Source organism: Scyliorhinus torazame, chromosome 5 (assembly GCF_047496885.1).
Source record: "Scyliorhinus torazame isolate Kashiwa2021f chromosome 5, sScyTor2.1, whole genome shotgun sequence".
In the NCBI taxonomy this organism is placed as follows: Eukaryota; Metazoa; Chordata; class Chondrichthyes; order Carcharhiniformes; family Scyliorhinidae; genus Scyliorhinus; species Scyliorhinus torazame.
The window spans coordinates 253797871-253823784 of record NC_092711.1 but is presented as its reverse complement, the minus strand read 5'-3'; the positions used below and the strand labels follow the sequence as shown (position 1 = coordinate 253823784).

Genomic DNA, 25914 nt, shown 5'->3' with positions numbered 1-25914 from the left:
AGCATTTTGGGTCTGCGTATAATATAAAGTGATGTCACAAGAGTCATTTAATTATTTACCCTAGGCATTTGCCTTTTCCCTGTCAATTTCTCTGGATATTTAAGTTTACCTGGTAAGCAGCTAGTGCTGTGAATAAAAGGGTGTGTGTCCACCTTCAATCCGACTCTGTTGGATTGTGACGCTGGACTTCGGCGACATCTCCATTGCCTGGATTTCGCTCGGCCTGAGTTGGAAGGTCGGGCAAAGCCAGCATGGGAGAAATTTTGCATAGGAAAGTGGACTCTGAGGAGGTTACGGCTCAATACACACGTTTTTATGTAATTGTTTAATCTGAATTGTTATCAGTAATTGCCCACCAGTGAAGGACCTGTAACCTTCAGTCCTTCACATCAGTCTTAAATAGCTCAAAATTCTCTTTTCAGACTGAGCTTAAATCTTGAAAGGCAACCTGGTGGATATAGTGAGGACAAAAATATTATTCACCGTTATGGGCTACTAAAATCTCACTGCTGTATTTGAGAACAAATGTGATAGCTGAAATGCAGTTATCTAAAAGTTCTAATTATTATACTGTAGCCACCTGGGTTGGCCACTTCCCGACTTAAAATGGAGGTCCGCAAAGACTACAGGGAAATTCAGCCGACACAGGCAAAAACTAGCAAGTGCAGAAATCCTGTGTATTAGAACTTGCAAAAGCCCAGACAGCACTGAAACTCACAGCCATCTGCATACTAATGAGCGATCCCCAGGTACAATGGAAACATTTAAGGAGAATAAGGCCAAGCCAGACTCCTCGGCGCCAGCAGGAGCCAAGACAAAGGAAGGCCAACGGACACCCGGTGACCTCCCAGCAATCAGGGAACAACTCCAGTATTGGAGAAATCGATCCAAGTGATCGGAACGCAGTCCAATCACTTGGAACCAGATACGGGGTCCGCCCAAAGGGGCGGGAAGCCCCTGGGGACTATAAAATAGAGTCACCAAGATCAAATCGGTCTTCTTGGCAGGGTTACTCAGCAACTCGAATCAACCCTTGAGAGTGAACTGCCTAGCTGCCGCAACAACCAAGTAAGTCTCCAGTCAACGCACGCTACGAGATAGGCGCTTCTTGCTACCAGTCCATACCAGCTTTTGAATCCTGCAGACTCAGATCGAACAAAAGGCCATTTGTTCCCCTGACCTGGTAGGCCAATTCTGAAGCTAAGTATAGGCCTTTTAGTGATGGAGAATAGTCTAGAAAGTAGAGTTTATGCATGAGGAGTGATTTACTGTGTATAATAAATGTGTTTTGATTTGAATCTTACTAATTGGTGTGTTGAGTAATTGATCAGTACTTGAACTTGAATCTCGTGGTGGTATCATAAAGATACCTGGCGACTCTAGAGCAAAGGTTATAGAAACAGAGCAAATTAAGTAAAGACACAACGGGCAACAAATTAAGAGCCAACCAAAGTTAGCAACAGTACCTAGTTGCTAATACACATTCTGGGAGAGATTTAGAACAGTTTTTTAAATACAGAAATAATATTTAAGGTGCTAAGTCCTCACAGTATGAAATTGTAAGTGTATGGAAATTTTCAGATTTATAATTTGGAAAGTATAAAAAATCTTCGTTCATAAAGGTTACATTGTAATGAATGATGTAAATGCATAACCATAAATTGTTTCTAATTCTTGAAGGTTTCATAAGAAAAACCTATTGGAGGGTTGTTTCCCCTGTGTATTAGAGCTAACACATTTTGCTAATAATTACCTGTAGTAAATTGTTTTTGGGAGTATTTGTAACTCCCTGACTCAGCATTAACCAAGCACAGCATTTGGTTGCTTCAGATACCAATTTAGGAATACTTGCATCTGTTTCTACTTTTCCATTAATGCAGTGCAAGTAGTGACACGTTTACAAATATGGTTAGCACTGTTGTCTCTACCCGTGGCTGCGTGGGTTTACTCCGGATGTTCCAGTTTCCTCCCACAGTCCAAAGATGTGCAGGTTAGGTGGATTGGTGATGGTAAATTTCCCCTAGGTGAGGTTATGGGGTTAGAGTGGGGATTGGTCTAGGTAGGGAGCTCCTTTAGAGGGTCGGTGCAAACTGGATGGGCCAAATTCCTCCGACACTGTAGGGATTCCATGATCATGCATATGTGACACCTTTGATTACATTGAAGTTAAAAGCTGGAAATGCACTGTAGATTAGCCAGCAAAGAGTGTTATCATTTTGGGTAAATATTCTGGCAGAACCAAAGTAAGTTCTTTACCCTGAATGTTGACCTGTGCCTATGTGTATCCAACATTTATTATTCCCGAGTCAAGTTTCCTGTGTTTCAGTTTTTCATTTTAGCACTTGTATGAAGGTTTCAGATTTTTCACTTCCAATTGGTATTGTGTAAGGGACTGTTTAGCTCAATTGGCTAGACGGCTAGCTTGTAGTTCAGAATAATGGCAACAGCATGAGCTTGATTCCCATTCTGGTGGAGATAGACTCGGTACCTGCCTCCTCACCCTACCCTGAGAATAGAAGGAAATGGTGAACCACCGTTGACAAAAAACTGCCAAGAAAACGGCTCAGGATGAAGCATAAGCAGACAATACGCTGTGGACACATTTTTGAACAGAGTACACATGACATATTGTGAATAACGGTTTCAGATTTTTCACTTGTAATACATCTCCTATGCACACTTTATACTGTTTTCTGCTCATTGAGTGGATGGTCTGGAGCTTGATAAATTCCGCATTGGCAATATAGCAGGTGTTCTGATTACCTTTGTATTTGTGAAAGACCTGCATTGCACCAACCTTTTTGAAACCACAGTTAAAGAACTTTTCCCTTTCAGAATTTCAATCTATTATCGTTAACGGTACATTCATCGTGATATTTAAACTACGACCCAAGAATCTTCTAGTGGTGCGTTACTCACTCCAGAAATACAAGTTACTGTGGCAACATGCATTTTTACATGCATATTGTAGCTTGGTCCTGAGGATATGACGGTAGAGGCTCTGACTTTCTTTCCATCGCATGGATGGCCAGGAATCTCTCCTGTTCTAACTGCTTCATATTGGTCTGTGTTGGAAGGATTTTCAGGTTGATAGTCTATCTGTTTGACCACGTTATGAACTCTCCTTCCTTGGCCATCAAGTCTTGGGTGGGACTTTTAAACCCAGAGCTTTTAATTCAGAGGCAGGGATGCTACCAAATGTCCCACAAAATCTCCTAATCTTTTAGTACTCAACATTAATCTATTTAGTGACAGAAGGTGGCTAAAGCCTTGTAGGTGAGGCTTATGTATGTATCACTGCAGACTACCTTTTCAAAGGTTTGGTAAAAGAAGCTGGGTTAACACTTTAAACCTCCATTTGTGTCTAGTGTTTTTGTTTATGTGACTAATTTTCTTTGTATATCCGGGCACTAGTTTTGGCAAACGTGTACTAGTTATGGCAAACGGAACAATCCCAATCCGTTTCATTGGCAGGAGATGTAGTGTGCATCCTATCCTCCAATAAACCATTTACCAGAATCAGGATAAATTGTTTGATCTGGGCTTTGTTAACTCCGTGCAGCAAGAGTCTTTCAAAGTCATGGGTTTTAATTCATGAAAAATACAAGATGATAACAAAGACAGTGTCATCGAGCCACATAAGAAATGTTTTTAAAACAATTGAACTGAAACATAGCTCTAAGGTTTGTAATGATACTTTAACTCAAACTACTTAGATAGCTAAGTAAAGATTTTACAACAGTGGTTTGCTTTAAGGTAAGGCTTGTTGCATCCATAAGGGAAAAATTAATGGAGAGTTATGGGAGCAGGGTAGGAGGATGTAATTAGAGTGAGAGGAGGTTTATAGGGAGTATAAACATTAACATGGCTAGTCTGACTGAATGGCCTCATTCTGTGCTCTTGATTCGATTTGAAATGATACGATCAGCCTTTGGCACCCGCATTTCTATTATGCTAGAAGGTGTCATGATGTTGTTCTATTTTCCAAGTCCAGTCCCAGAAATTGAGTATCCGAATGGAACATAGGCACAGGATAGACCATTTAGCCTCATGTTTGTTCTGCCATTCAGTTAAATCTTAGGTGTCTTTGCCCTATAGCTCTTATTATCTTTCGCGAACAAAATTCAAAAGTAACAATTGATCCAGCATCAATTGATGTTTACAGAAGAGTTTCAAGCTTCTATCATTTTGTTGAATTGAATTTAATTTAATTTAATTTATACCGACTTTCAGTGAAAAGTATTGTTCTGTGTACAGTCCAGACAGATCGTCCCATACATGAAAAACATAGGACATGCATAGATACACATATGTAAAAACATAGGTACAGGCATTGGGTGAGCATACAAGTGTAGTACTACTCTGTAGAGAAGATGTGTGAAGAGATCAGTTCAGTTCCTAAGAGGGACATTCAGGGAGTCTGGTAGCAGCAAGGAAGATGCTGAGCTGGATTCTTCCGCCCTGCCCGCAGCAAGAAGGCCACGGGTGAGACGCGATAATGGAAAAATGCATTGACTTCGGGTGGGATTCTCCGCGCCAGGCGAACGTGGCTGGAGAATCCCAGCCGCTGCTTTTGAACCTGTTAGTACGTGTTCTCAGACTTTTGTATCTCCTGCCCGATGGAAGAAGTTGGAAGAGAGAATAACCCAGGTGGGAGGGGTCTTTGATTATGCTGCCTGCGTTCCCAAGGCAGCGGGAGGTGTTGACCGAGTCGATGGATGGGAGGCAGGTTCCCGTGATGGACTGGGCTGTGTTCACGACTCTCTATAGTTTCTTACCGTCTTTGGCCGAGCAGTTGCCATACCAAACTGTGATGTAGCAAATAGGATGCTTTCTATGGTGCATCTGTAAAAATTGGTAAGAATCAATGCGGACATGCCTAGTTTCTTGAGGGAGTATAGGCACTGTTGTGCTTTCTTGGTCGTAGCGCGACGTGGGTGGACCAGGAAAGATTGTTAGTGATGTGCACACCTAAGAATTTGAAGCTGTCAACCATCTCCACCTCGGCACCATTGATGCAGACAGGGGTGTGTACGATACTTTGCTTGAAGTCAATGACCAGCTCTTTAGTTTTGCTGACGTTGAGGGAGAGATTGTTGTCGTTACACCATGCCACTAGGTTCTCTTTCTCCCTCCTGTACTCTCATCGTTGTTCGAGACCTGACCCACTACCGTCGTGTCACCAGCAAACTTGTAAAAAGAGTTGGAGCCAAATTTAGCCACGCAGTCGTGTGTGTGTGTGTGTGTGTGTGTGTGTGTGTGTGTGTGTGTGTGTGTGTGTGTGTGTGTGTGTGTGTGTGTGTGTGTGTGTGTGTGTGTGTGTGTGTGTGTGTGTGTGTGTGTGTGTGTGTGTGTGTGTGTGTGTGTGTGTGTGTGTGTGTGTGTGTGTGTGTGTGTGTGTGTGTGTGTGTGTGTGTGTGTGTGTGTGTGTGTGTGTGTGTGTGTGTGTGTGTGTGATATAGTAGGGGGCTGAGTATGCAGCCTTGCCCGGTTTTGAGGACTATCGTGGAGGTGTTATTTATCCTTAATGATTGTGGTCTATGGGTCAGGAAATCGAAGATCCAGTTGCAGAGTGAGGAGCCAAGTCCTAGGTTTTGGAGTTTTGATATGAGCTTGGCTGGGATTATGGTGTTGAAGGCGGAGCTGTAGTCAATGAATAGGAGTCCTAGTTGTAGAGATATCCCAGGGATGAGTGTAGGTCCAGGGCGATGGCGTCCGCTGTGGACCGGTATGCGAATTGCAGTGGATCAAGGAATTCTGGTAGTATGGCTGTGTCTCATGACTAACCTCTTGAAGCACTTCATAATGATAGATGTCAAGGCCACTGGACTATAGTGTTGAGGCATGTTGCCTGGTTCTTCTTTGGCACCGGATTGATGGTGGTCTTCTTGAAGCAGATGGGAACTTCGGAAAGGAGTAGGGAGAGTTTGAAGATGTCTGCGAACACGCCCGCCAGTTGGTCTGCACAGAATCTGAGCACGACCAGAGACTCCGTCAGGACCCGTCCCTTTCCGAAGGTTCACTTTCAAGAAGGCTGATCTGACTTTGGAAGCTGTCACGGTAGATATGGTGTGTCCAAGGCTGCTGGGGCAGTTGACAGCAATTTGATGGTTTCCTGCTTGAAACGAGCACAGAATGCATTGAGTTCATCGGGGAGGGGTGCACTGCTGCTGGGGATTCTACTCTGCTTTGTTTTGTAGCCCGTCATGTTGTTCAAGCCTTGCCACAACCGGCGAGAGTCCGTGTCGTTAGTCTGTGACTCTAGCTTAGTCTGGGTATTGTCTCTTGGCATCCCTGATGGCTTTGCAGAGTTGTACCAGGATTTCTTGTATAGGTCAGGGTCGCCTGTCTTACTCGCCTCAGACCTAGCCTTCAGTAGGGAGTGAATCTCCCAATTAAACCATGGTTTCTGGTTGGGGAAAGTAGGTACTATCTTCTTTGGCGTGCAATCTTCTACACACTTGCTGATGAAGTCTGATGGTGGTGCATACTCTTTTAGTTTGGCCGCTGAGTTCTTGAATATGGACCAGTCCACTGATTCCAAGCGGTCGTGTAGGAGCTCATCTGTTGCCTCGGACTAGCATTGCACGACTTCTTTTTGTGTGAAGTGTTTTTTAATTTAATTTCTGAAGCCTCCAGCTTAAAGTTTTAGACCCAGCCCTCTCTACCTGACGGAGACTCCCAGCCAGCAGAAATAGTTTCTCCCAATTTGAAAAATTTCATTCAAGTAACCCCTTAACATACTTTGTTCCAGGAAATACCACCCTAGTCTGTTTAATCTCATGTCATAACTTAACCCTTGGAGTCCAGGAATAATTCTTGTAATTCTCTTTTCTCTCCAAGGCTCGTGTATCCTTGCAGTGGTCTTCATCAGACCAGTACAGTAATTTTAGGTTGTCAGAATTATGACAGTCAGATTTTGTAGATCTGACAAAAATACCTCCCCTTCAGAACAGTGGTTTTGCAGTATTGTACTTGAGGCTTTAGGGCAAGAATCAACAGATACAGTGTCTCAAATCCAGATGTTCAAAAACTGAACATTTTTAACATGTTCCATGCAACAATTTAAAAACAATTTGTCAAGGTGCTGCATTAATGTGATGTACTGGATTAGTTTCCTCGTTTCTACTTTCCTGCCAGTCTATATCCATGCTCCAGGTGACCGTTGACCCACCCATGGCCCAAACTGCCTGACTCAAATCCGGCAAGATCTGAAATCCAGCATGGTTCGGCATGGAGGTTACTGTTTTTGAGGCACTATACCTGTATTACAAATACCTTTAGTTGTTCATACTTATCCTTTGTCATGCAGATTACGGTAGCGAAGGAGTGCAACTACCGTCATCGATCTTCACCTGTCATGCTTGCCACAGCCTCGCTGTACAACGGCGTTCACGACTGGACAAACTCCGATCGAATCCGGATGTGTGGCATTAAGGAAGATAGGTGAGTGATACTGCGAAGAAACAAATAGAAAGATTCCTATCTGTAGAAATTTGCTAATCTACTGAATTCCAGCAGAGAAACATGGATGTAAAGGTACAGGAAAAGGCCATCGGACCTGAAAAATCCAATCATCTTACCTGATCTCAGTCCAACCTATCTATCCTTTCATCATTGGCATCATTTTTGTTCTCGAGAAACAATGAGGGGGAGTTTTATTTAACCTAAAAAAGTGAGTGGATTTGGGAGTGAAGGGCTGAAGTTGACAATTTGGCAGGAAACTGGCTGCAACCTGTTGAATTCCACTTTGAACTGCAGCACATCCACTTGCATATGAGAAATCCTCTCCAGACAGGCAGTTTATCAATTTAAACATGTTACAACATTGTTAGCAGCTGTTGTAATTGTGATTTTTGAATTTAACTGTGGAGTGGATGGGTTTCACAGGTTTCCTGGAATTATAGGTGAAAGCAAGGTGAGAGGATAGAAGAATTAAGGGGACTGAACAAATTGCAGACAAAAAAAATCCGATATGTACACAAGACCTCGCACCTGCTTCTTTACCTAAATTTAAGTTTTTTTTTCACAGGACCTGTTCTGAGGGTGTGCTTTCACTACTTTGGAAGTACCCTCTGAGAGAAGAAATTCCTCCTCATCTCTGTCTTAAGTAGGCAAATCCTTACTTTGAGATTATGCCCTTTGGTCCTAAACTTTCCCACAAAGGGACACAACCTCCGATCATCCACCCTGTAAAGTCCCTTGAGAATCCTATCTGTCTCAGTAAGGTCGCCCCTTATTCCAGGTGTGGTCTAACTAGTGCCATGTATAGTTTTAGTAAGACTTCCCTATTTTTCATTCCCATTGCCTTCCCTATGACTGGCTGAACTTGCATGCTAGCATTTTGTGATTTATGCACGCAGACCACAAATCCCTCTGTGCTGCAGCTTTCTGCAGTCTTTCTCCATTTAAATAATATTCATCTCTTTTATTCTTCCTACCAAAGTGCATGACTTCAGATTTTTCTACATTATATCCCATTCAAATTTTTGCCCACTCACCTGTATTCCTCCATATACTCTGTGTCATCCTCACCGCTTACCTTCCCACCTATTTTTGTGTCATCTGCGAACTTGTTAATAGTACATTCACCTTCCCTCGTCCCAAGTCATTAATATATATTGTAAATAATTATTGCCCCAACATTGATCTCTGTGGCACTCCACTAGTTACAGGTTTCATCCTGAAAATGCTGCTCTTATCCCAACTCCTATCTTTTATCAGTTAGCTAATCTTCTATCCATGCTTTCCTTTTGTGCAGTACCTTATCGAATGCCTTTTGGAAATCCAAGTATATTACACCTACTGGTTCCCTTTATCTATCTTGCTCATTACCACCTCAAAGAATTTGTCAGGCATGATTTCCCCATCATGAAGCAATGCTGACTCTGCTTTTCTATTACATATTTAATAATGGACTCTTAACATTTTCTTAAAGACCGATGTTAACCTAACTGGCTTATGGTTACCTGTTTTTTTTATCCCTCTCCTTTGATTAAGGGCGTTACATTGGCAATTTTCCAATCCTCTGAGACTTTTCCAGAATCTAGGATTCTTGGAAGATTACAATCCGTGTGCCCACTATCTCTGTAGCGACTTCCTTTGACATCCAAGGATGAAACCCATCAGGTTTGGGGCTTATCGGTCTTTAGCCGCATTAATTTCCTTACCACTTTTTCTCTAGTGATCGTCATTGTATTTATTTCCCCCCCTCATTTTGCTCCTTGATTATTTAGAGGTTTTAGAATGCTATTGGTGACTTCTACCGTGAAGACTGATGAGTGAGTGTTCAGTTTTGTGGACCTGGATGACTTCCCTCAGCTTTAGGGAGTCATTTACTCCATGCATGTGGCAATCAAGGTGGATTCTTTATCAACTTCATCCTAACATGCAAGAGTAAGATCTAGGACAAACAGAGTTATTATCTCTGGGTTGTTACCCATGCCACATGATAGCGAGACGAGGAATAGGGAGAGAGAGGAGTTGAACATGTAGCTACAGGGATGGTGCAGGAGGGAGGGTTTCAGATTTCTGGATAATTGGGGCTCATTCTGGGGTCGGTGGGACCTCTACAAATGGGATGGTCTACACCTGGACCAGAGGGGTACCAATATCCTGGGGGGGAAATTTGCTAATGCTCTTCGGGAGGGTTTAAACTAGTTTAGCAGGGGCTTGGGAACCTGAATTGTAGCTCCAGTATACAGGAGGTTGAGAGTAGTGAGGTCATGAGTAAGGTTTCAAAGTTGCAGGAGTGTACCGGCAGGCAGGAAGGTGGTTTAAAGTGTGTCTTCTTCAATGCCAGGAGCATCCGGAATAAGGTGGGTGAACTTGCGGCATGGGTTGGTACCTGGGACTTCGATGTTGTGGAGATGTTGGAGACATGGATAGAGCAGGGACAGGAATGGTTGTTGCAGGTGCTGGGGTTCAGATATTTCAGTGAGCTCAGAGAAGGTGGTAAAAGAGGGGGAGGGGTGGCATTGTTAGTCAAGGACAGGATTACGGTGGCAGAAAGGACGTTTGATGAGGACTCGTCGACTGAGGTAGTATGGGCTGAGGTTAGAAACAGGAAAGGAGAGGTCACCCTGTTAGGGGTTTTCTATAGGCCTCCGAAAAGTTCCAGAGATGTAGAGGAAAGGATTGCAAAGATGATTCTGGATAGGAGCGAAAACAACAGGTTAGTTGTTATTGGTGACTTTAACTTTCCAAATATTGACTGGAAACGCTATAGTTCAAGTACTTTAGATGGGTCTGTTTTTGTCCAATGTGTGCAGGAGGGTTTCCTGACACAGTATGTAGATAGGCCAACGAGAGGCGAGGCCATATTGGATTTGGTACTGGGTAATGAACCAGGACAGGTGTTAGATTTGGAGGTAGGTGAGCACTTTAGTGATAGTGACCACAATTCGATTAAGTTTGCTTTAGTGATGGAAAAGGATAGGTATATACCGCAGGGCAAGAGTTATATCTGGGTGAAAGGCAATTATGATGCGATGAGGCAAGACTTGGGATGCATCGGATGGAGAGGAAAACTGCAGGGGATGGGCACAATGGAAATGTGGAGCTTGTTCAAGGAACAGCTACTGCGTGTCCTTGATAAGTATGTACCTGTCAGGCAGGGAGGAAGTGGTCGAGCAAGGGAACCGTGGTTTACTAAAGCAGTCAAAACACTTGTCAAGAGGAAGAAGGAGGTTTATGTAAAGATGAGACATGAAGGTTCAGTTAGGGCGCTCGAGAGTTACAAGTTAGCTAGGAAGGACCTAAAGAGAGAGCTAAGAAGAGCCAGGAGGGGACATGAGAAGTCTTTGGCAGGTAGGATCAAGGATAACCCTAAAGCTTTCTATAGATATGTCAGGAATAAACTAATAACTGGGGTAAAAGTAGGGCCAGTCAAGGACAGTAGTGGGAAGTTGTGCGTGGAGTCCGAGGAGATAGGAGAGGTGCTAAATGAATATTTTTCATCAGTATTCACACAGGAAAAAGACAATGTTGTCGAGGAGAATACTGAGATTCAGGCTACTAGACTAGAAGGGCTTGAGGTTCATAAGGAGGAGGTGTTAGCAATTCTGGAAAGTGTGAAAATAGATAAGTGCCCTGGGCCGGATGGGATTTATCCTAGGATCTCTGGGAAACTAGGGAGGAGATTGCTGAGCCTTTGGCTTTGATCTTTAAGTCATCTTTGTCTACAGGAACAGTGCCAGAAGACTGGAGGATAGCAAATGTTGTCCCCTTGTTCAAGAAGGGGAGTAGAGACAACCCCGGTAACTATAGACCAGTGAGCCTTACTTCTGTTGTGGGCAAAATGTTGGAAACGTTTATAAGAGATAGGATGTATAATCATCTGGAAAGGAATAATTTGATTAGAGATAGTCAACACGGTTTTGTGAAGGGTAGGTCGTGCCTCACAAACCTTATTGAGTTCTTTGAGAAGGTGACCAAACAGGTGGACGAGGGTAAAGCAGTTGATGTGGTATTTATGGATTTCAGTAAAGCGTTTGATAAGGTTCCCCACGGTAGGCTACTGCAGCAAATATGGTGGCATGGGATTCAGGGTGATTTAGCAGTTTGGATCAGAAATTGGCTAGCTGGAAGAAGACAAAGGGTGGTGGTTGATGGGAAATGTTCAGACTGGAGTCCAGTTACTAGTGGTGTACCACAAGGATCTGTTTTGGGGCCACTGCTGTTTGTCATTTTTATAAATGACCTGGAGGAGGGCGTAGAAGGATGGGTGAGTAAATTTGCAGATGACACTAAAGTCGGTGGAGTTGTGGACAGTGCGGAAGGATGTTACAAGTTACAGAGGGACATAGATAAGCTGCAGCGCTGGGCTGAGAGGTGGCAAATGGAGTTTAATGCAGAAAAGTGTGAGGTGATTCATTTTGGAAGGAATAACAGGAAGACCGAGTACTGGGCTAATGGTAAGATTCTTGGCAGTGTGGATGAGCAGAGAGATCTCGGTGTCCATGTACATAGATCCCTGAAAGTTGCCACCCAGGTTGAGAGGGTTGTTAAGAAGGCGTACGGTGTGTTCGCTTTTATTGGTCGAGGGATTGAGTTTCGGAGCCATGAGGTCATGTTGCAGCTGTACAAAACTCTGGTGCGGCCACATTTGGAGTATTGCGTGCAATTCTGGTCGCCGCATTATAGGAAGGATGCGGAAGCATTGGAAAGGGTGCAGAGGAGATTTACCAGAATGTTGCCTGGTATGGAGGGAAGATCTTATGAGGAAAGGTTGAGGGACTTGAGGCTGTTTTCGTTAGAGAGAAGAAGGTTAAGAGGTGACTTAATTGAGGCATACAAGCTGATCAGAGGATTGGATAGGGTGGACAGTGAGAGCCTTTTTCCTCGGATGGTGATGTCTAGCATGAGGGGACATAGCTTTAAATTGAGGGGAGATAGATATAGGACAGATGTCAGAGGTAGGTTCTTTACTCAGAGAGTAGTAAGGGCGTGGAATGCCCTGCCTGCAACAGTAGTGGACTCGCCAACACTAAGGGCATTCAAATGGTCATTGGATAGACATATGGACGATAAGGGAATAGTGTAGATGGGCTTTAGAGTGGTTTCACAGGTCGGCGCAACATCGGGGGCCGAAGGGCCTGTACTGCGCTGTAATGTTCTATGTTCTAAACCCCGCTTACTGATTTTGTTTTCTCAGTCTCAAGATCCAGAATGAAAACTGTCTGTGTAGCTGGAGAGCTACAGATCAGTTTTCAGTCAGAATCTGACCATTTGAAAAAATATGGTAGGATTCCATCTCCAGTCTCATGGTGGTCATTCGTCCATACTAATACTCTGTTTCTTGACACCCTATCATGCTCAATCTCCTCCTTCCCTTCAGTATTCTTCTCCCCCTGCCCCACAACCACTTGGAGTAGTTATATAAATACTCTGGCTATAAGAGCAGGATAGAAGCTATGAATCATGTGGTGAGTAACCTCCTGACTCCCCAAAGCCTGTCCATCATCTGCAAGGCACAAGTCAGGAGTATGATGGAATACTTACCACTTGTCTGGGTGCCGCTAGGGGCGACATGGTAGCACAGTAGTTAGCACTGTTGCTTCACAGCACCAGGGACCTGGGTTTGATTTCCTGCTTGGGTCACTGTCTGTGATCTCACATTCTCCCCGTGTCTGCATGGGTTTCCTTCGGGTGCTCCAATTTCCTCCCACATTCCAAAGATGTGCAGATTTAGGTGGATTGGCCATGATAAATTGCCCTTCATATCCTCAAAAAAAAAAGGTTGGGTGTGGTTACTGGGTTACGCGGATAGGGTGAACGTATAGGCTTGAGTAGGGTGCTTTTTCCAAGGGCAGGTGCAGACTCGATGGGCCAAATGGCCGCCTTCTGCACTGTAAATTCTATGATCTATGAATGCAGCTCCAACCACATTCAAGAATCTCGACACCATCCAGGACAAAGCAGCCCGCTTTGCCAATCCACACACATTCACTCCCCACCGCCACCTCCTCCACTGCACAGTAGCAACAGCGTGTACCATCTACAAGATGCACTGCAAGAACTCACTAAGGTTCCTTAGACAGCATCTTCCAAACCCATAACTGTTACCATCTAGAAGGACAAAGGCAGCAGATAAAAGGGATCACAACTTCCTGGAGGTTCCACTCTGAGCCACTCACCATCCTGACGTGGGAATATATCGCTGTTCTTTCACTGTTTCTGGGTTGAAATCCTGGCACTCCTCCCCAAGACCATTGTGGTTTACCTACACCAAATGGATTGCAGCAGTTAAAAAAGGAAACTCACCACCACCTTGTAAAGGGCAATTAGGGATGACCATCTAGCAATACGTGTTGGCCTAGACAGCTAAGCCCACGTCTCTTGAATGAATAAAAAGTCCTCCTGAGTTTCAGAGACCTCAGCTGCCACCGCCTCTGCTGGATGTGTACATATGTCTGTGAGGTGATCACTAGATTGTGAACCCAAGTTTAGTTTAGAACTAGGTCCCATCGAGGTGTGTGTATCTGCGTTGGTGGAGGGTGCAGTTGAACGCAGTGATGGTTCCTCATCAGGTGTGAAGTATGCTTCTTCATTTGAGGTTGGCTGGGGATGGGCCGTCTGAGGGATGTTCTTTGCCTTTTCATGCTGGTGGCTGAAGTAGAAAAAAAAAGATAATCAGTGATTAACTCGGCGGGCTCTTATAGGTCAGTCACAGTCATGTCCTGATGGACCCTCGCTGGCTTGTTGGGGGAGGTGAACCTCGCACAGGAATGATTTCTATCTTTTAACCAGCTCTGCGGCCAGTTCCTTGAACAGGGAGAATGTCTTCACCTCAGGTTTCCCCCGCTCTGGTCTTCAATCTCTCCCTCTGATTCAGGGCAAACTTGTCCTGAATTAAAGGCAGATGGATTGACTGTGAGCAATATGGATGAAAGTAGTTCAGAAGCATGCATGCTTGCTGTGAGTTCTGAGCCCTCCCCAGTAAGTGATGAAGATGCCAAATGTGTGCAGGATGTAACATGTGATGGGGAACTCAATGTGGCTGGCTGATAATCAGTGCTGATTTCTCATTTACTGGTCATGTATCACATCCCTGTGGACTTGACTGCTGAGAGTGAGAATTCAGATCATTCCTCATTTTCCTGCACAGCAATATGTTCCTTTTTGGGTGGCCATGGACACAGACCCACAGACAACCTCCATCCCAGGCCGCCATGGTCAGGTTGGTGGACCGCCTGACCCCATCCTTTGGAATTAGGACATCCCACCTTTCCTGTAAACCCTGGCGGAGAATCCCTAGGGAGGGCTCACTGAAGGGTGGTACAGAGGGTTTTGTGTGTTTGAGCATTCAGCCCACACCTGGTCTGCAGTGAGTGAATGTGTGGACGACTATTGATTAAATATGGCAGCAGGACCTTCAATCCCATGCGGTAACTGCGGGGTGGATGAAATAAATCACTGCCCGCTCCACAACAAGATTTGACACGATTTTCGCTGATGCATAATTAATGAACTGCAAAGCAGTAGATGTGGTGTGAAAATCCACCCCGCCTTCCAGGAGGAATCACACAGATTCCCACCCACTACTGCACTTAAGTCACTGGAATTTAAAATGCTGCCCTCTCTCGCACTCTTGCTTGTGTGCTCTCACTCTCTCACACACATCTCATGCTCCCTCCTTCACACATACATCTCTCTTTCTGTTTCTCTATTTCTCTCACATACACCTACCCCAGCAGCCAGTCTCTTCATCCATCTATCCCTGTCCAGCAACCATCTGGCCCACGGGCCATGGGTTGGACAAGATTGATTTTAAGCGACTTGCATAGTGGCCGAGAAAGGTATTTTGGTGATTGAGAGAGAAGTGATAGATATTGGAAAGTACAAGGAAGTATGTGGAAGCAAAATGAAAGAGATACGGGTTCAGGGATAGGAATGAAGTTTGATTTGGAAATTAAGTAAAAAGGGGAAGCAAGAGTCGGAGCATATGGTTGCTCTTAGTGATTTAAGAAATCTCTGAGCTCCTCTCACTTGGGGTGGGAGGAAAGGTTTAAGGAATCAGTTGGCTGGAAAGAGTAGGGATTTTGAGTTATTGTTCTCCAGGATTGATATAGAGTAGTGACAATTTTGACAGAGAGGTAAGGCCTGGTGTATGATTTGGATCTAATGGTGAATACCTCATCAAGTTATGCTCCAAGTGCACTTTAGTTTCATAAGGGAGTGAAATTGGAGTTTCAGCAGCAGTATGAGGCAGGAATGGGAGATAGTAGAGGTTTTGATGGAAACAATTATGCTGTTTTTCTTGAACTGACTTTGACTGTTTCCATTTTGGTTACTTCAAATATTAGAACTTTTCGAAGTACCAACACTGTCACATATTCGTTGACCTGAAAGAGTGGTGTATCTGTAATATGATTATCCCATTGACATTTTTGACTGTGATATGTATGTAGCAAATAAGGTACTAGAAAATAATATTCATAAATTGCACAAGTTTCTTTCAACTCTTGAGGTCCTTACATTATTTTTCTTTGCTCTGAAGGTATGATTCAATATTAGGCTCAGAAATCTAGCTTTGCAACACTGCCTCTCTTGAGGCAAGGATTAAACTATTTGCACTGTTCCTGAATTTAATACTGTCTAAATGAATTTGACTTGGGTGTTTACTAGCTAGCAGTGTGAGAAGACTTAATTTTATGTATCAGGGTTGAATTTCAACTCTAAACCAATGGGAAAAGGGAAGTGCACATTTCTGAATCTGGAATATTTAACCCTACCATTTGGGAGAAATTGTGTCATGGTTTGAACTCCTTTATCTGGTAATTGGAGAGTATTCTATCTTGCACTACGACAGTTCATTAACAGGATCACCATATTATAAATTACTTGATTGCAACAAGTATTTTAACTTGCTACAATTAATATAGCACTAGAGAACATTTGGTGCCAACACTTTGGAGAAGTTTGACATCTGGGTCATTGATTTTCTCCTCCCCTACATATCCTTCTCCCATTGAACCTGTCTACTGGATCTGATCTCAACACTGGTGGCCTGCAGCCCGGCACTACTACTACTTGAGAATTTTTTCAAAATTGCAAGCAGGGGAGTCACCAACTCAAGAATTCCTGTTCCTTGACCCATAATGGAACCTGGTATGCACCAAGAGATAAGAAGGCAGATTACAAAACTGATTAATCTGAAAAGATAACTAGCCTAAGGCGCAGTCAGTTCCTCTGTTGAGTATGTGGGTGGTGATGGCAGTGTCATTGGCGGGTAGAGGGGAGGTGTTTATAGGAGAGTACCAATCCTAATTATTATGCAATCCAGTCTGAAATGAGAAACCGGTTACACCGTTTTCCTCTTAACATCGGTTCCTCTAGTGGAGTGTTGGGGCGTTGAATTAGCAAATTTGACTTAAAAATAGGTTTGGGCAATATTTAATTCTTTTTTTAAAAAAAATATATTTATTAAAGTTTTTTAACACCATTTTTCTCCCTTACAAACAATAACCACCCCCCCTCCCCGTAACAAAAATAAACCGAGAAATCGCGCAGAGCAAGATATATACATGGCAAAATGATATATTTACACAGCTTTGTACACTGGCCCTCACCTGTACGTGCAAGTTTCCCCAACCCTTCATGTTATCTCTTGCTCATCCACCCTCCCAGGCAGTCCCCCCCCCCCCCCCCCCCCGCCCAAAGGTTGCTGCTGCTGCTGACCGACCTTCCTCTAACGCTCCAGAGATAGCGACACCCGATGCTCTTCTCCCCTTCGGACCACCCCCCTCCATTTATTAGACTCCCTCAATGACATGGCCAATGGTTCGATCGCCAATGCGAACAACAGGGGGGACAGGGGGCACCCCTGCCTCGTCCCTCGGTACAGTCGAAAGTACACCGACCTCCGCCGGTTCATCACTACACTCGCCATCGGGGCTCTGTAAAGGAGCTTAACCCTATTGATAAACCCTACCCCGAACCCAAACCTACGCAGCACCTCCCAGAGGTACTCCCACTCTACTCGGTCAAAGGCCTTCTCCGCGTCCATAGCTGCCACTATCTCCGCCTGTCCCTCCTCCGATGGCATCATTATCACATTTAAGAGCCGTCGCACATTGGTGTTTAGTTGCCTGCCCTTTACAAATCCCGTCTGGTCCTCGTGGATTACCCCCGGGACACAGTCCTCGATCCTCGTGGCCAGCATTTTTGCCAGCAACTTTGCATCCACATTGAGGAGCGAGATCGGCCTGTACGATCCACATTGCAGTGGGTCCTTGTCCTGCTTTAGGATCAAAGAAATTGTCGCTTCCGACATTGACGGGGGCAGGGTCCCCTCCTCTCTTGCCTCATTAAAGGTCCTCACCAGTAGCGGGGCCAACAGGTCTGCGTACTTCCTGTAGAACTCCACCGGGAATCCGTCCGGTCCCGGGGCCTTCCCCGCCTGCATGCTCCCCAAACCCTTGCTCAGCTCCTCCAACCCAATTGGTGCCCCCAAACCAGCCACCTCTTGCTCCTCCACCCTTGGGAATCTCAGCTGATCTAGGAATCGTCTCATCCCCTCTTCCCCCGCTGGGGGCTGGGATCTGTACAGCTCTTCATAAAAGGCCTTGAATACCTCGTTTATTTTCGTTGCACTCCGAACCATGGCTCCCCTTCCATCTTTGACTCCCCCTATTTCCCTCGCTGCCATCCTCTTACGGAGCTGGTGTGCCAGCATCCGACTAGCCTTTTCCCCATACTCGTAGGTCGCCCCCTGCGCTTTCCTCCACTGTGCCTCTGCCTTCCCTGTGGTCAACAGGTCAAACTCCGTCTGGAGCCGTCGTCTTTCCCCAAGTAATCTTTCCTCCGGGGCCTCTGCGTATCTCCTGTCCACTCTCAAAATCTCCCCCACTAACCTCGCCCTTTCCATACCCTCTGTCTTCTCCCTATGAGCCCAATTGGAAATTAGCTCTTCCCTGATCACCGCCTTCAACGCCTCCCATACCACCCCCACCTGCACCTCCCCGTTGTTGTTGGCCTCCAAGTACCTTTCGATACACCCCCTCACCTTCCCACACACCACCTCGTCTGCCAGCAGTCCCACATCCAACCGCCACAACGGGCGTTGGTCCCTCTCCTCTCCCAGCTCCAGTTCCACCCAGTGTGGGGCATGGTCCGAAACGGCTATAGCCGAATACTCCGCCCCCTCCACCCTCGGGATGAGCGCCCTACCCAGAACAAAGAAATCTATCCGGGAGTAGGCTTTGTGTACATGGGAGAAAAAAGAAAATTCCCTGGCCGGCGGCCTTGCAATCCGCCATGGGTCCACTCCCCCCATCTGATCCATAAACCCCCTAAGTACCTTGGCCGCCGCCGGCCTCTTTCCAGTCCTTGATTTGGAGCGGTCCAGTGCTGGATCCAACACTGTATTGAAGTCCCCTCCCATTATCAGGCCTCCAATCTCCAGGTCTGGAATGCGCCCCAACATGCGCTTCATTAATCCTGCATCATCCCAGTTTGGGGCGTATACGTTTACCAACACCACCCACGTCCCTTGCAGCCTACCGCTCACCATTACATATCGCCCTCCAGTGTCCGCTACAATAGTCTTGGCCTCAAATGACACCCGCTTTCCCACCAATATTGCCACCCCTCTATTCTTCGCGTCCAGTCCCGAGTGGAATACCTGTCCTACCCATCCCTTTCTTAACCTGACCTGGTCCGCCACCTTCAGATGTGTCTCTTGGAGCATGGCCACGTCCGCCTTCAGTCCCTTTAAGTGCGTGAACACTTGAGCCCTCTTCACCGGCCCATTCAGGCCCCTCACATTCCACGTTATCAGCCGGATTGGAGGGGCTCTCACCCCCCCCACGCCCCGCCGACTAGCCATCTCCTTTTCTGGGCCAGTCCCGTGTCCACGCCTCCCTCACCCTCCAGTCCCCCAGAGGGGGGACCCCCGTCCCGACCACCTCTTCTGTGTCCCATTCCCTTTCGGCCAGTCCAGCAGCAACCCTTCCCCCCCCTCCCCTTCCCACCCCTCCCCTTCCCCCCGCTAGACCCCTGTCTAGCTTTGTTGCTCCCCCCATGTCACTCCCGTAAGTTAGCTGACGCCTGCTGACCCCGGCTTCCCCCGCCGTCCCATTGACCTCCCCGCGTGGGAGTCTCCCAATCCATATGCATTCCTTCGTTCCCCTTCCCGCCTTTCTTCCCCACGCTTTCCAAAGCCCGCTCCGCCTCCTCTGGCGCAGCTCCTGTTGCGGCCTTGTCTCTCTCCCCCAGCCCATGTAACATTTCCTGCGTGTGATTGACCCCCTATATACAACAACCATCACACATCAAACCCCAAAACATCCCCCCCCCCCCACCCTCACAAACCCTCAGTTAGAGTCCAACTTTTCGGCTTGTACAAAGGTCCACGCCTCTTCAGGCGTTTCGAAGTAATAGTGTTGGCCCTTGTATGTGACCCACAGTCGCGCTGGCTGCAGCATTCCGAATTTCACTTCTTTCCGGTACAACGCCGCTTTGGCCCGGTTGAAACCCGCTCTCCGCTTTGCAACCTCCGTGCTCCAGTCCGGGTATATTCGGATCTCTGCATTGTCCCACTTACTGCTCCGTTCCTTCTTGGCCCATCTCAGGACCCACTCTGTCCGTGAACTGGTGGAACCTCACCACCATCGCCCTTGGCGGCTCATTTGCCTGGGGCTTCTTTGCCAGCACCCGATGTGCCCCGTCCAACTCCAGCGGCCTCGAAAGGGCCTTCATGCCCATCATCGCCTCGAGCATCGTGCTCGTGTATGCCCCGGCATCAGCCCCCTCCACTCCCTCAGGGAGACCCAGGATTCGCAGATTCTTTCTCCTCGACCTGTTCTCCAGGTCTTCGGGTCTTCCCGCCCACCTCTTGTGTAGCGCCTCGTTCTGCTCCACTCTCACCGCCAGGCCCACGAGCTCATCCTCGTTCTGACTGACTCTTTTCTGTACCTCCTGGATCTTAGCTTCGTGGGCCTTCTGCGTGATCCCGAGTCCTTCAATTGCCGAAAGCATAGGCGCCAACATCTCTTTGCGCATCTCCTCGCGCTGCTCCTCGAAGCAGCGCTTGTGAACTCCTGCAGCTCCCCTTTGTCCCTGGCCGCCGCCATTTTGTTTTTTTACCCTCGCTTCTCCCGTTGCTCCAGTGCCGCTCCTTTGGCCGTTACACTTCTGGTCCGTTTCATAGAAGTTGGCAGTGTTTGCTTCACCAGTCTGCCCCAAAAAGTCTATGGAAACTCCTGAAAAAGGTCTGAGAGTCGGCTCCAGACGGGAGCTGCTGAATGCGCGACCTACTCCTCCATGGCCGCCACCAGAAGCCTCGTCCCTGCTTCTTCAATGGCCCTGGTAGATCTTTTCACAGTTGTTCCCTCTGCTGCTGGAATTCACCTTTGATAGTCAAGCCAGATTGCAGCTTTAAGCTTGCCCTTCCCCCGCCTGCATGCTGGAAGAGGCCCTCGTCTACTGCTGCAGCTCAAGCCAAATCTTTCACTGTTTCTGCCGGGTCTGGTAGCCAAAAGACAACACTCCTGGGGGACACTGTCAGGGGAATGCTGCAGCCTTCTTCCCACACCGGGAAATGTCAAAGAAATGCCGTGGGGGCCCTGTAAAAGAGCCCAAAAGTCCGTTCCAAGCGGGAGCTGCCGAATATGCGACCTAGCTCTGCATTGCCGCACCCGGAAGTCCCACAATATTTAATTCTTAATCGGTCTGCCTGACTCTCTGGAACACACCAGTGAAAGAGACTGTAGCCATGTCAGGGGAAAATGCTGACAAATACTCAGTGCGCATGGTGGGAAAAAGTTTAGTTGACAATATTTTGCACAGAGGGATTTCTTCAATACTGTGGGGGTGTCAGCTACACCTGGATGTTTAGAGCTTTGATCTGTACTTCAGAGCTCCGATGGGTGACATTTGTGCAGCTTTGAATTGGATGTCAGATTAGGACCAAGAAGTCGAGGGACAGCATCTGCTGCACCATTTTGATCATAGACCGTAGCTCCACGGAAGAGTGGGGATCAGTGAAAGGTGCACTCGAGGTCCAACCTAGCACATGTGTACAGACAAGAGGAAACGTTTCCACAATATGTATGTATCCCAGTGTCTCAGAAAACTCAAGGTGTGATATGTGGTGCTGGCAGATATTTGCAACCTGATGGAACAAGATCTGCTCCCATCTTAATCTGGTGGCCACACTTTACTAGTGGTTGCCAAAGTCACCATTACACTCAACCCTATTGATCCTTCTCAGGCTCTTCCAGAAACATTTGCCGGATTTGAAATTGGTATGACACACAAATGCATAAGACAGGTGACTGATGGCTTATTTGATAGATACATTAATTAGATACTTTTCTTTTAATATTACGACAATCAGAATGGGTAGATGTTTGGGTTTGTAACTCTGACCAGCTTCCCAGAGGTGCAGGGTGTCATTGACTGATCATGTGGCAATTAAAGCACACTTGGATCACCCAGGGGTGGTTAGCAACCCCAAATCTTCCAGGCCATCAATCTGCAGCTGGTGTGCAACCACAAAAAAATCTTCATGCAGGTTGTGTGCACAATATTTCCAGGTAGTTGCCAAGTTTGCTTCTGCCCAATTGCATTCCATCCTTCCAGATGCCTTCACCCAGAAGAAGAGTTCCCAGCTGATTGCTCAGAAACAGGAGAACCCCACTTAAAGTGTCTAGTGACACTTCTTTTAAACCTGAGGATGCGACCCAGGAGCAGGACAGTTAATTCATATCACCACCAGATGTGTCATCGAACAAACTAAGGGAATTTTGAAGATGCATTTTTGATGCCAGGATAGACCTGGAGGCACACTCTTCTGTACGCACCCAGTCAGGATCCTCAGGTGTGTTGTGCTCTACACAAGCAATGAGATTTGGGCCTGCAGGAGAGCCAAGGCAGAGAGTACAAAGTCACTTTGAAAGCTGACAACCAGGAGGCAGAAGGTGCAGAGGGTGGTGAACATTGTAGCTCACGACACCCTCATTACTTTGAAGTTCACTTGGGTTCCACCAGGGTAGAATCTCAAAGCCGAATGAACCTTATGCAAAAGTGTTTTTTGAACGTATTCCTTAAAGATGTACAGAGTGAACCAGGCGGGTCCCCACATGAGAGGTATACAAGGTTCAAGCTGACAAGAAAAGACATTGCACCCAATCCTGGGCTTGATCTGATGCTTGATCTTAGCCAAAAGGCCGAGAAGCAATCACAACCTTGTTCCAAAATTTTTGTTTTGTCTCGCATTCTAACTGGAAAGTAGTTCAAAATAATAGGCGTGGTTTTGCAACTTTTTTGCTTAAAAGTGTTGTCTCGGGCGGGTTGTTGGGTTTTCGTGTCGTATTTTTAAATGCTTGAAAAGAAAATGGAAGGAGCGTTTCCCACAATGTCATGCTGGCACGGGGGGGCTCAATCTTGGGCTAGTTTTTAAAAAACAACTAAGAATACAGTCGCTCCCCCCCCGCCCCACACACTCGCCTAAAGCCCACTGCCCAGGCAATGTCAGGGCATGACCTGCTGCACCTACTGGCTCTGTTCACTGGTACACGTCATGGGGACCCGTCACGATTCACGTACCGTCATGTGAATGGACAATCTAATGTTTGGGTGCGGGGGGGTGCAGCCTAATATGCAGAGTCAATTAGATGTAAATGGTGATCCCAACTTTGGTGGGAGGCAAATGAGCGCAAGGAAATCCCATCAACGAAAAAACTGTTTTGGGTCTCCTCAATTTTCCAGGGGCAGAAATTCTCTTTCCATATTTATTCCTTTGAGGTTTCTTTTATATTAAAACAAATTTAATTTAAACACAGCATTAATCATATTAACATCAAATAAATAGCTTTACAATTAACAGTTCTTAGATAAAAGGAAAAACTTCAAGGTACTATCTAGACCTACTTCTCAATTAACATCGAATACAGTTCAAATGCCACTCATTAACAAAATGGGTTACTTGCTTAGTTGTGTAGAGACTTTGGGAGAGTGTACCTTTCAAGAGTAGATCCTGTACAATTCTGGTTGACTTGACCACATTTGGCAAAGCTGCTGTTCCACTTAAAATCCTATAGCAGACGGCAAAACTACAGACATATACGGCTTCACCCATTAATTATACCATCTATAACCCATTAATGAATATCAGGAAGAACAAGGTGTTCCCAATCATTGCTAGAAGGCAGGAGAGGATGTTAGGGGAGTTGCAGTTCAGGGTGGTGGGGTGAGTTTTCGGTATCTAGGAATCCAGGTAGCATGGAGCTGGGCCCAGCTACACAAATTGAACTTGGCACAACTGGATGGATTGATTGGATTTGTTTATTGTCACGTGTACCAAGGTACAGTGAAAAGTGTTTTTCTGTGAGCAGCTCAAACAGATCATTTAGTACATGAAAAGAAGACAAAATAGAAAGAAAATGAAGGCAGATTTGTTAAGAAGTGGGATGTGTTGCAACTGTCACTGGCTGGGCGGGTGCAGATGGTTAAAATGACAGTGCTGCCCAGGTTCTTGTTCGTGTTCCAGAACCTCCCCATCTTTGTTCCTAAGTCCTTTTTCAGGAAGGTGAATGGGGTAATTTGGGGTTTGTGTGGGTGGGGAAGACTCCGCGAAGAGGGTGTACCTGGAGAGGGGGCGGGGGGAGGTGCTGGTATTGCCGAACTTGAGGAATTATTATTGGGCAGTGAACATTGCAATGGTGAGGAAGTGGGTGGTGGATGGAGGCGGCGTAGTGTCGGGGGATGGTTTTGAGGGCACTGTTGGCGCCCTTCCCATCATCGCTGGTCAGGTACTCCATGAGCCCAGTGATGGTTTCGGCATTATTGGTGTGGAGCCAGTGTAGGGAGCCTTTTGGGTTGGAGGGCATGTCGTAATGGGTGCCGATATGTGATAACCATACGTTTGTGCCGGTCGGGCTGGATGCAAGGTTCTGGAGGTGGCGGCAGGTGGGGATAGAGTACTTTAGAGACTTGTTTGTGGTAAGGTTGCGGCACTAGAGGTGTTTGAGGAGACGGATGAGTTGCCAGAATGGACAGGCTTTAGGTATCTGCCGGTGAGGGATTTTGTGAGGAGAGACATCCTGTCCTTCCCAGCGCTGCCAGGGAACGTTGTTGTCGGAGGATGATATTTGGGAGGAGTGGGTGTTGGATATCTATAGTGAATTGATGGAGAGGGAAGGTGCTCCGGTGGAGGAGATTAAGTGCAATTGGGAGGAGGAGCTGGGCGGGGAGGTGCGGGATGTGGAAAGAGGCCTTGCGAAGGGTGAACACGTCCTCAAGTCTCATCGAGTTTAAGGTGGTGCATAGGGCCCACATGACGGTCGTGAGGATGAGCCTGTTCTTTGAAGGGGTGGAGGACAAGTATGGTTAGTGTGAGGGGTGGCCCGCAAATCATGTCCACATATTGTGGGAGCGTCCAAAGCTTGAGGGGGTTCTGGCAGGGGTTCTCCGACGTTACGTATGCGTCTGGTGACGGACCCGATTTCGGAGGTGGTGATATTCGGTGTGTCGGAAGATACAGGAATCCAGGTGGGGAGAGAGGCCAATGTATTGGCCTTTGCCTCTCTGATAGCCCGGAGACGGATCTTGTTGTTTTGGCGGGACTCGGCAATTCCATGGGTGAGCCTGGCAGAATTCTTTTTTTTTTAAAATAAATATTTTATTGAAAATTTTTGGTCAACCAACACAGTACATTGTGCATCCTTTACACAACATTATAACAATACAGATAATAATGACCTTTTTTATTTAAACAAGAAAAAAAAACAACAACAAATAAATAAATATTAAATAACAAAAATAAAAACTAGCCCTAATTAGCAACTGCCTTGTCTCAGGCCACCCCACCCCCCCCCCCCCCAAGTCCTGGGCTGCTGCTGCTGCCTTCTTTTTCCCCCATCTATCTTTCCGCAAGATATTCGACGAACGGTTGCCACCGCCTGGTGAACCCTTGAGCCGACCCCCTTAGGACGAACTTAATCCGCTCTAACTTTATGAACCCCGCCATATCATTTATCCAGGTCTCCACCCCCGGGGGCTTGGCTTCTTTCCACATTAGCAATATCCTGCGCCGGGCTACTAGGGACGCAAAGGCCAAAACATCGGCCTCTCTCGCCTCCTGCACTCCCGGCTCTTGTGCAACCCCAAATATAGCCAACCCCCAGCTTGGTTCGACCCGGACTCCTACTACTTTTGAAAGCACCTTTGTCACCCCCATCCAAAACCCCTGTAGTGCCGGGCATGACCAGAACATATGGGTATGATTCGCTGGGCTTCTCGAGCACCTCGCACACCTATCCTCCACCCCAAAAAATTTACTGAGCCGTGTTCCAGTCATATGTGCCCTGTGTAATACCTTAAACTGAATCAGGCTTAGCCTGGCGCACGAGGACGACGAGTTTACCCTATTTAGGGCATCTGCCCACAGCCCCTCCTCGATCTCCTCCC

General features: G+C 46.5%; 1 protein-coding gene across 7 annotated transcripts in view; it reads left to right on the top strand.

Annotated features, from left to right (window-relative positions):
- Positions 1–25914, top strand: part of LOC140421052 (BCL-6 corepressor-like protein 1) — a 516176-nt gene that overhangs the window by 290335 nt on the left and 199927 nt on the right. For all 7 annotated transcript variants that reach the window (XM_072505370.1, XM_072505367.1, XM_072505366.1 and 4 more), the window contains one exon: positions 7313–7446. In XM_072505370.1, coding sequence (XP_072361471.1) covers positions 7361–7446 — 86 coding nt within the window. In that variant the 5' untranslated portion in view covers positions 7313–7360. Of the gene's footprint in view, positions 1–7312; positions 7447–25914 lie in introns of those variants that run through there.